At 35.3% G+C, this 12,087-nt stretch overlaps 2 protein-coding genes across 2 annotated transcripts; one reads left to right on the top strand and one right to left on the bottom strand.

The window, feature by feature from the left end:
* The first annotated feature begins 2,073 nt into the window (after window positions 1-2,073).
* LOC121392148 lies at window positions 2,074-3,935 on the top strand. The gene is made up of 2 exons (XM_041523503.1): window positions 2,074-2,378; window positions 2,790-3,935. Exons 1-2 carry the CDS (start codon window positions 2,087-2,089, stop codon window positions 3,050-3,052), a joined length of 555 nt encoding a protein of 184 aa, XP_041379437.1. The 5' UTR covers window positions 2,074-2,086; the 3' UTR covers window positions 3,053-3,935.
* Window positions 3,936-4,042: 107 nt separating this feature from the next.
* On the bottom strand, window positions 4,043-5,977 carry LOC121392147. The gene is made up of 3 exons (XM_041523502.1): window positions 5,665-5,977; window positions 5,038-5,223; window positions 4,043-4,608 (listed from the first exon to the last, which is right to left on the bottom strand). The coding sequence occupies exons 1-3, from the start codon at window positions 5,913-5,915 to the stop codon at window positions 4,473-4,475; spliced, it is 573 nt and encodes a 190-aa protein (XP_041379436.1). The 5' UTR covers window positions 5,916-5,977; the 3' UTR covers window positions 4,043-4,472.
* Window positions 5,978-12,087: the final 6,110 nt, after the last annotated feature.

Below are 12,087 nucleotides of genomic sequence, written 5' to 3'. Positions count from 1 at the left end.
GGGGGGGGGGGTGGACCTATATTTTCTTACTGCAGGACTGCTACAGACACATTTGCAAAAAAAAAAAAAAAAAATTAAAAAAGAATTTAGGCCTATATTATAATTATTATATGTGTTAAATTTAGCAGTATAAACTTTTATTTTAAAATTAAAAAATAAATAAATAAGATGTAGTAGCTGTGGTATGGCAAAATAAATACAAGTATAGATAATATCCAAGCAACTAAGATTAAATGAAAAAGAAAGACCACACAAATTTAATGATAAAGTAATATACTCTTTATTCAAGAACTGGATGCATCGTTTTGTTGGGGGGGGGGGGGTTCATGGCAGACGATGGAATTGTGTATTTTATTTACAGTATAATGTGGGATTTTTATCACTGCACATGCTTTAACCATTTTGTTTGCTAAATTAATCTCTGTTGGTGTCAACAAGTAACAACATTAAAGTCAACGTAGTCACATTCTATGACGGAAGCCATGGAATTCCATCAGGTTTGTCGTTTTAATGACCCTACCCACAAGCGGCGCCTAGTCTCTTCTTTTGGAAATTTGTAAAACGATATTTTTTTTAACATCATGTTATGGTTTATGCAGCCAACTGCACAACATGTGTTAGGCATCGTGACCGTTAACTGTTGTAAATGATCGACCAAAGTTGCCTCATTTCACTATCAAACCATACGTAACTAAGGAGAAGCTTCACCGCGTCACGTGATAAACAATGGCGGCCAGACCGGCCTCGGTGGCGTAGTGGTTAAGCCATCGGACTACAGGCTGGTAGGTACAGGTTCGCAGCCCGGTACCGGCTCCAACCCAGAGCGAGTTCTTAAGGGCTCAATGGGTAGGTGTAAGGCCACTACACCCTCTTCTCTCTCACTAACTACTAACCAACTAACAATTAACCTACTGTCCCGGACAGACAGCTCAGATAGCTGAGGTGTGTGCCCAGGACAGCGTGCTTGAACCTTAATTGGATATAAGCACGAAAATAAGTTGAGAAAAAAAAAAAAAAATGGCGGCCAGGGGTCGAAGTACCCGTATGTTCGGTTCCGAGAATTTACCACATCGTGTACGAGCGAGTGGACGAATCATCCGCATGATAATGAATACAAACAGTTACTAAAAACTGGATAGTAATGTTGAATTCTAACTCTATTTTACTTTTTTGGTTATAGTATACCACAAAATAATGTTAAGAAACGATTACAATGTCAAAGAAATAACTATTAATATGTTTGAAAAAAATGCAGTCATCGAGTGGACGAATTTGCCGAGGTGAGTGGACGAATTGTCTGTGAACGAATTGTCTGTGGACGAATTGTCCAGTGGACGAACCGTCTGGAAAGCGACAAAAATATGTTTGTAGATTCTCCGCATTACGCATGTAGTATTCATTACGATCACTAACCTTAACCTCGAACCTAAGCCTGAATGAACTGAATGCTGAAACGTTCGCACGTCTTGCCTTTAAAACACGTGCTTCTTTTCCGCCAATGCATATTTGAACTCTCGGAACCGGCGTGACGTCACACGACCTAGTTACCGATCATTGGGGTCTTTGGGGGTGAAGCAAAGCCTTAGTGATTACTGGTTTACATCTATATATAGAATAAAGGGAGTCCGGCGATTTCGCCACGGGCGAGATAGCCGTAAATTCCATATACTGCTGGGCGAAATCGCCGTACTCTATATACATATAAGCAGACGGGAATGTCAGTTTATTACAATAAATTGGTTTTTATAATAATAATTAATTAATGTGTTGGGTTTGATACTGTTCTTTATTCCCAAGCTTTTGTTTTTTCTGTCATTGCTTTTGTTCAGTTTACTCCATATCAGCAAGGTTGGGCGAGATCGCCGACGTTTTGTGTACCATTTCATTGTACCCTTACTTATGGTTTGAGAACATATTAATGTAACAAATTAATAAAATTCAAACTGAAACTCCATAGATCTGTCTGTTTTCTGTCTTCCATACTGTTTACAACAAAGTTGGCCCGACTGACAGTACTTTAAGCTTATTATTATTCAGTGCATCTCATTAGTTTTCATTTTATTATTATTATTTATAAGTCCCCAAGATGGTGTTGCTATCTCCCACAACTAATATTTGTTTACTTCCCAAACTTCCAGTAAAAACAGATAATTTAAAAATAATTATCATTCCAGGAGAGAAGAGCAATGACAAGAATAACCCTGACTACATTCCCTCTGTGAACATGGGCTACAAGGACACTAAACCAAGTGGGGATCTGCGCCATGCTAGACACCTTCGATTGGAGGGCAGAGAATCCGAGAAAGGCAAGAAACAAGCAGCTTCTGCATTACTGGATTTGTCAAACACAGAAAATATATTTGAGACACAAGCTGAAGGTACACAATCATTTATTTGCATATGTACATGTTTTATATTTTGGACACAATCTTTGCGAAATATTAATGTATCGTACAGATACATACAAATCAGGTATAATGTGAATAAAAAATCTTAATTATACACATACATGTATGTACATCGTGATAATATGTAAAAGTTGGAATAACTAACCCTCAGAGGCTTTTGTATTAGTCTGGTAAATTATTATGGACACTTCAAATTAACACTTAGTAAAATAATAATACATTTGTGAGTAAGTAACATGTATATAGTTCATTTATTAACAAAATGGTGAAAATGTAGAATAATATACAATGTATAATAGGTATTTTGAGGTGTATTTTAGGATTTGCATAATACTGAAGTATTACTTTTATCAATCCCTTAACATACATTTCTTTTTTTAGAATTGCAGCCACATGTCGACATACACAGTGGCTGTATTAAAAAAATTGCTGCCCTGCGAATAGAAAACCAGCAGCTATATGAAGAGTTAGGGAGACTTCAAACAGAGAATGCGATTTTAAAACAGAATGAAAGTCGACTGAGTTTTGAGGAGCAGATGACATCCAGTGATCAAAGAATTCAGTTTTATACAGGTCTAGGAAAGCTCTATTTGTATGGCTGTTGTCATTTTGCTCATCGGCACTTCCAGCGTGCAAAGTTCTAAGCCCAACATGTGTAATGATGTGTATAATAATGAAACTTAGGTTGAATCTCCAGCACCAGGACTTGGCGTATAGGTTCAGTGTGTCTGTGACCACAATATCCGACATTCTTAACCAGGGACTGCCAAAATTAGCAGACAAACTTTCATTTCTGATTCAGTGGCCTGATAAAGACAGTCTGATAAGAAACATGCCTAATGTTATTAAAATAACCTACCCAAAATGTGTGAGCATCATTGATTGTTTTGAAGTTTTTATTCAGAGACCCGGTCAACTTACAGCTAGGACTCAAACATGGTCAAATTATAAACATAACAACACCATTAAATTTCTTGTGTCTATAACACCAACGGGGGCAATTTCTTATGTATCACAGGCTTTTGGGGGTAGGACATCGGATAAAGTTATTACTCAGAGAAGTGGTTATTTGGATAAATTGGAATATGGGGATCAAGTTTTAGCAGACAGAGGATTTCTGATAGCAGAAGATTTAGCAAACCGTAATGCAACACTAGTAATACCAGCCTTCACTAGGGGAAAGTCACAACTTAGTGCCAGAGAGGTTGAGCAGACCAGAAAAATAGCAAATGTGCGGATACATGTGGAACGAGCCATTGAAAGACTGAAAAACTGTAATATTTTGAGTAGCAGCATGAGTTTACACATGGTTCCACATGCAGACAGCATAGTCACAATCTGTTCAGCATTATGTAATTTACAACCAAAACGTCTTTCTTAGGTTTTTACCTGTATTATGCTTTCAAATGGTACATATTGTAATTCTCCTTTTTAGTTGCATGAAATGAGACTAAATAAATGTAACTTAAACAGAAAAAGAATATATTGCATTTTTTAAAATATAAATTAAATAAATAGTTTGGCATATTTCATTTGCTATTGTTATGATTTAGTCACAGCTGGCACAAAACCACTTTCCCCTAGGCTTTCTGTGAATGTTCACACACTTGTAGTGGAACCACTGGTAGGGACAGTCGTGATTGTCACATTTAATCATCCTACCATATTCCAGTTCGGAACAGATACACCATGTCTGATCACCATTGTCAACTTGCTTAATGCTTGATGTAGATACAGTCCGGTTTTCAAGTTCGCAAGTAAACAATTCATTTATGACCCACAAAGACATGAGGAATACATTGTAAATCCAATATCAAAGAAAACAAACAATACTATATTTTAACCAAATATTTATACCTTAACAACATAGTTTGTAAAATGCCTGGGGCTTACCAGATATATGACCCAGCAAACACTAATGTAAAGGTTGTAAGCCCAGTGGGCTATCATATGCTATAGTTCATGGTAAAAGCATAACATGTTGCTAGGCTATAACATTTCAGATACATTGCAGCCCTCAGGCAATCAATCAAATATAAAATATCCAACCATGAAAGTTTCTGCTCAAATTACCTCTTTTCGGAAAGTACTATTCCACTGACAGGCCTCACTAGTTGAGCTGGTTTGAGTCATGCCCATCTTGACACCCATCTCAATCTTAAACAAGAGTGCTCCAACATGGCTGCACACTTCACCTAAGCTAAAATACAATAAGAAAATATATGTAAAACCTTGTTTGTTCGCATACTAATAACACTTTTGATATATGTATATGCTACATAAAAATGTATACCTATTATTATATCAGTTTATATGGAACAAAATTTTCAAAGAGGAAAGATACAAATCATTTATTTTTAAAAAAGCAAGACTCATTTTATCCATTTAGGAATGAAAGTTTAACAAAAGAATAAATGAACTTTTACTATAATTTAAAAAAATACCATAAAACAATGTTGACAATAAATGTACTACCAGTACATGTAATATTAAGTGATTTATGTATACATTATCATTGCTGTAAATATCTTATGTGGTCTATAGTGTTGTGTAACCCTGTTAATTTTGTTAATAAAATATTCAGAACACATATATGATTTCTATGGTATTTAGACAACAAAGATCATACCCGGCCATACAGGTACAATGTGCACAGTAAACTGTGCCACTGTTTTTCTCCAAGTAAATCCATGGGTCATGGGGCTTGTCTCTCGCTCTCTGTGAAGGAGTCCCCTTTGCTTTCATTGCCATGAATGGGCATTTATCGTCCACTGGATTCGACAGCACAACCTGCACATGCCCACTAACAACATGCCTATAAAAAGAATTATATATATAACGATTAATTGGATATAAGTTAAATGAAAACATAAAATTAAATACAATATTTGCAAACCAAGAACTTTTCAAGATCAGAGCCATTTTTGATACTTCAACTTATAGTTTCGCCCCCCCCCCCCCCCCAAAGCATGTTTTAATAATTCTCAAAACGCACATGCCGTTGGTATTTGAAGTTGGCTGCTAGATTTAGTCATAGGTTAGTACAATGTGTGTGTGGGGGGGGGGGGGGAGGTTATGTATCTTTAACAAAGTGTGTTACACATGTATATACATCTTTTTTCTGCAATGATGCATAAAATCTACTATAATTTGTGTAACCAAGTACTTAAAAATAGACATTATGGAAATGAAATTATAAAAATCATTAAAATCAAATTAATAAACGGACATATTAAATATTTACGTTGATACTTACTTGTATGCCTCCAACGATTTGTAGGCTTTCATGGAATCTTTGTTGTAAATGGACGGCGTGTCGATTAAATACAGGTAAATATCACCAAAAGTCAAATCTGGCCAGTTGCTGGGATTCGTGCTCCATTTTTCAGTTAAAATGTATGGATCTGGCAACGTTTTCGTTTCGCCATTATAAAGCAGCTTCTTGTAATACCGTTGTTTCGCTTCGTTGCCCAAGGAACTCGCATAGGGTGATAGAGGGCCATTCATAACTAATTCCTTTGTGAACCGACTACTATTTGCTGTAATGAAAGAAATGGTTCTTGCCAACCAGTTTTACGCGCATGCACCGTACTGCATCATTTCCTGCTTCGGCGAACATCCGAATTGATATTAGTGAATCGAGAGTAGCTCGTTTCCGGGAAAAACCCATTTAATCCTATTTATAGGATATTTTGGGGAAAACCCAACATCAACGATATAAATAAAATTACAAATAGTCGGCTACAATATATTGTAATAGATTCCATGGCATTTAACATTATTTTATCTCACGACCAAACAGTAGATATACCATTTCTTCTTTGTATTATTATTTTATATTTTATATTTAGTTACACATTTTAAAACAATTAGTTTGGGTGGGCGTTAAAGCGAGTCCTACTTAGGCCTATAGCCCGTCCCATCCTGATCCTCCTACATTTAAAAAAATAAATGTTTGTAAATAATTTCAGTTTGCTTCGACGTAAGAAGAAAAGTAAAAGTGTTTTGGCAAGAACAAACAATTACTATTTTTGTGGCCAATTTAGAAAGCAATCGAAAAAAATAACTTGTAATAAATTCCATACTATAGCATCAAGGATTAGGGCACGCACACAGCAGTATATATATCGCACAGGTAACACCTGCGTACCCCACCACGATTCTGTAGCCTGTAGATGTATAACAAGTATACACTATACGAACCTGTTAGTTACCATAAATAAAACGGGAATTTCTGCACAGAATCCATTTCTCGGGAACAATCACGTAGCCTACTTTACGATACGGCCTCAGACCACATTTAGTCTATCCTAGTCAGCACAAAATTAATCAAATTATATTACAGAAATATAGGAACTGGGGACGGGGCACGTGCCTCTCTCTCCCCTCCCCACCCCACCATTTGTGAACCTTTTTTCTTTTTAAGGTTTGCCATTGTATCCAAAATCTGACAGTTTGTACCCGATCCGTCAGTGGTCGTTGTGATATTTGTGGTCGTTGCGACATTTGTGGGCACTACATACGCGCACTATCGGTATAACTGCTAGTAGCAGACGTAAACTTACGGGGCCGAATTTACGAAAGGTCTTTATCCCTTAACCGCGTGTAACTGTCTGAAACAGAAGTGTGTATTTTAGTAACCAAATTACGAAGCACGTTTATGTTACGCGTGTACAATGAAAATCACAATGAAAATTAGGTTGTCCAACTGGCAAAACATTTTATTTTAGAAAAAAACCCCTCATACTTAAACATTGTCTTTCAGTGTTGCCAACATGTTGTCGTGCTAAACAGTGATTTTTTTTATTGAGAGTTATCCATCTTTCTTAAATGATTACAATATTGTACACACATCAGTTACAAAACTGAGTAGTTGGTTAATTACGTAATTTGTTTATTTAGCTGTATGTATGATGCTATTAGTAAATGTTAACTTATGGGTCAGTTTACACACGGTGCGATTTCGTCATGGGGAAGGACATTTACCTGAAAAGACATTTTTGTAATTGTTTGCCAACAGAGGAACAGAGCATTCCACATCGTATTGTCCGTGGTGAAGATGAATAAACTGTGGGAAGACACATGTCTGAACGGCCATCATTAGCGACGATTCGGTTACGGCAATTATTGTCGTTTAATATAGTTATTTACATAAAGATAAAGATAAAAACTTTATTGCATATAAACATTCCACATACGGAACTGGATGCAAAACATATGCATAAACAAGAAACAAAAAAAATGACTAAATAAGGACTAATTATGGGCAATACATGTATAATCGTGAACAAATTTGCATACCGCACCAGCACAGGCTGGATTTTGGTTTTGCATAATATATATAAATTTTTCTTGCATACTCATACTTTTAAATAGGTAATTATGGAAAGTTAGATATGCATATAATTTGACACGTTGACTATTATATTTCTTACATATTATGATATGATGGTATTCATCTTCAATTACATTGCAGTGGTCACATAAACGTTCTTCCACTGGAGTGAAGGGTTTTGTATGGCGCCCAGTCTCTATTTTTAATTTGTGGTCACTGAGACGTAATTTAGTAAAAGCTTTACGGTGTTCTGGATGTATACAGTGTAATAAATATGGCTCTAGTTGAATATTGTGTTTATATAACTTGTACGTTCGCATCTTATTACTGGATCCATCTCTTTTGGCTGGAGCTATAAGGTTTTCTTTTAAAATATTGTGATACTTAGTTTTAATTATATTTATAAGATGAATGGGATAATTGACAGTGCTTCGTTTTTGATTCAACTCACCAATGTAATAATATAATTTGTGAAGCCAACCAATATTTTTCTTTTCAAGGCTTGTGCATTCAGAGAAAGCATGTTGTAAAATAATGTTGTCCGTAGTTTGCATATGGGAGTAAAAATGTAACATTCTTTTTACCACAGACAACAGGAGTTGGTACAAACCTAGCTCAGCTCTAGAGGCCCAATTATGGGTTCGACTATTAACCTGTAGTGTTGATTTACAGAATTTTAAAAGCACTCTCTCTGGCAGTAAAGTTTCCAAATATTTTAATGATATGAACTGGGCACACCAAACCTCACTGGCATATAAAAGGACAGGCTCAACAAGAGAATTAAATAACTGGCATGAAATGTCTACTGGTAGGTTAACATTTGAGAATTCTTTCTGCATCTTGTAAAAACAACCTAGTCCTTTGCTCCAAAGTGATCGGGAACATTCTTTAAAATTTCCATTTTGAGTAAAGTCAACCCCTAAATATGTATACTTTGTTACAACTGGGACTTTATTGCCCGAGAGAATGAATGAATGAATGTTTAACGACACCCCAGCACGAAATATACATCGGCTATTGGGTGTCAAACTATGGTAATGCAAATAAATAAAGTGGTGATCAACATCAATATAAAAATTCAAGACTTAAACAAAAACAGTACAAAGAACTGCGCAAAATATCACAGAATAAGAATTTTACTCAAAACTATTTTGTGCTGTACTTTGAGAATGTTACCCCCTGCACCACGGTGAGGTTACAGCACACGCAGGGGTTATTGCCCGAGAGATGCCAAGTAAGCTTATTTGTTGTACTTTGGCCACCAAAAATAACTATTTTTGTTTTATTTAAATTAATAGTAAGATTGTTGTCATTACAATATATATCTAGTTGATCAAGGAGCTGTTGTAGACCATGTGGGGTTTCTGATAAAAGTAGAAGATCATCTGCAAAAAGTAGATGGCTTAAGCGCATTGTGTCTAGTGATACTTTATCTCCAATGTTACATAAATATTCTTGGAAGTCATTAATAAACATAGTAAATAGTGTTGGAGATAAAATACAGCCCTGGCGAACACCAATGTTTGATTGGAATGGTTGTGATATGTCTTTATCAGTCTGAACACTATATGTAACATTAACATATAAAGATTCGATTATTTTTAAAACATTACCTGTAACCCCCATAAGAGCAATTTTATTAAATAATTTGCTTCTATCCACAGAATCAAATGCTCGTTTGAGATCTACAAAGTATGCATAGACCTTTTTCTTTTTACATTTATATTTATCAATCAGGGTTTTTAGTGTAAATATGTGATCTGTTGTTCTAAATCCTTGCCTGAACCCAGCTTGACAGATATCAATTTGGTTGGTTTGTTGTAGGTAGTCTACAATTCGTTTATCTATTATTTTGCAAAACAGTTTACCAATACAACTACTTAGAGCGATTCCACGATAGTTACTTGGGTCTGTTTTGTCACCTTTTTTGTGCAAAGCGACAATTATTGAATGGGCCCACTGTGGAGGAAAATAGCCTATTGACAACATATCATTGAAAAGTTTGATAACATGATCTAGTATTAATGGAAAGAGACATTTGATAAGCTCATTACTGACATTGTCTACACCCTGTGCCTTTTTCAGCTTAATATCTTCAATACATGCTATAATTTCCAGTGCTGATATTGGTGAATGAATCACTTGGTTATCCTGCAGATTAGTATAATCAACCTCATTAGAAGAACAGTTAACTGTTGGATCTTGGTAGATCTTTTCAAAGTGGTCTACTAATTCATGAGGATCAGGGAACACTTCGGGTGTTTTTTATCCTTGATACTATTAATTGTATGCCATAAAGCTTTTGTGTCATTCTTAGGTATACTTCTAAGTTTTGAAACAATATCACTTTTATGAGACCTTTTTTATGACGGGTTAATCTCTTATATTTCTTTTTGGACATAAATGCATTTTGCTTTGTTTCTTGTGTGTTATTAGCATTAAATGTCTTGAAATTAGATTCCATAGTCAATTTGGCATTTTTGCATTCTATGTCAAACCAAAGATTTTTCTTCAGAGATCTATTTAGATTCTGATATTTGGTAGCATATATATTTATGGCATTTACTATAGATTCAAACAAGTTAACATAGCAGCTTGCGTCTAAATTCGACGTTGGTGGTGGTGTCAAAATTAATCTATTGAGTGCCTCTTTGTTTTCATCTGACATTACTGCTGAGTATACACGTGGCATGCTATTATTATTTTGCCATTTTCTTTGTTTACGTTTCGTGAATTTATGGCTGAATTATTTTGGATTTTCCTGTGACGTTTTGTTTCTAACTGATATATTAAGTTTTAGGGAGAGCTGACAGTGATCTGATGTCCATGAAAGTGGTTTAATATTAAAATATTTCACATGGCTGTAGAGTTCTTCAGATGTAAGAACATAATCTACAACACTCTGACCATTGTACGTGTGGCATGTAAACTGTCCCAATTGATCTCCAACTGTTCTACCATTTAAAATAATTAATTTTGATGCAATTGCTAGTGATATGAGGGATTGTTCAAATTTGTTCGTTATATTATCTCGGTTATTTCTTTTTGTCTCTATGGTAGTAAAATATCTGACGGTACATATATGTTTTCAAGAAAATTAACTCCATCACTATTCATACACCCACACTCGGTAGCAGTTCTAGCGTTAAAGTCCCCGCCAATTATTATTGATCCATGCTGCGAATATTTTAAAACTTCATTACTTATGACATTAAAGGGATCTGTTGTTAAATTTTTCCAATATGATGAATTTTCAGGTGGTACATAAGTAGTGCAGACAAATATATCTTTGTCAACCGATAAAAACGTTTTACTAATTCTAATCCATAATGTAAATTCACTACATGCTACAAAAGAAACAAAAGGCTTTAAACCAGTTTTACATTAAAAAAACAAAAAGCCAATCCACCATGGGATGCTTACACAAACTGTTTGCGTGGATTGGAAATTGAAAAATATCCTGTAAAATTGAAGTCACTCTTGTTTCCTAACCATGTCTCAGAGAGACCAATAACATGAAAGTTTTTAAAACACTTATTAAATTCATCACGTTTTAAGTCGGATATACCTTGTATATTCCAAAATGAAATATTAAATTGTGAATTTGATGTTAACATTAATCAAATTCAACCTTCCGGAATGCTGATCCATTGGCTATATAACCCCCTACTTCACCTCTCTCACATACACTTGACGTTTTGCACACATTTATGTACATGAATATCGGAACAGATTATTGAGATGCTGCAGTATATATTGAGCACTCTGATGATCAGTGAATGGCATCCTGCTGGTAGCGCTCCCTGGGAAACCCCATGATTGTAGCCACGTTTAAGACTTACACGCATCTAGGATAAACGAGCGATGATCACCTTTCGTAAATTCGGAACCTAATGGTTTAAATTCAGAGATTTGTGTGTGTGTTTGTTATAATAATATGGCTATAACACCCCCCATTTTTTCGGGAGGTATTAAAGAAAGGAGAATGTAAGTAGATCCCGTGAAATTCGTCATTTTTGTTACATATTGTAACATAGTATGCTTTCTCATCTGGGGTGTTGTTCCATTGGCCTGTTTCGTTTGGCAATTAATGGTTTGATGTTCTAAATTTTTAGTAAACGTAGTCCAGGATATTTGTGTGTAATTTTATAAGATATTTTTTAATGTTAGATGTTCTTTAAAACGTGGTGTACATTTTACCCCTTGATGATGAAGCGATGTCGCTTTTCCATGTGTGTAGGGACTGATCGGTTTGTATTAATTTAACGTTATGGAATAAAGGTAGTGGTTGGTCACGAGGATCCTATAATACCCGTAACTGAATGAAACACGATTGTCCCAAAT

This window comes from Gigantopelta aegis, unplaced genomic scaffold, assembly GCF_016097555.1.
Source record: "Gigantopelta aegis isolate Gae_Host unplaced genomic scaffold, Gae_host_genome ctg3412_pilon_pilon:::debris, whole genome shotgun sequence".
Classification (NCBI taxonomy): domain Eukaryota; kingdom Metazoa; phylum Mollusca; class Gastropoda; order Neomphalida; family Peltospiridae; genus Gigantopelta; species Gigantopelta aegis.
This window is presented reverse-complemented; position numbering and strand designations above follow the sequence as displayed.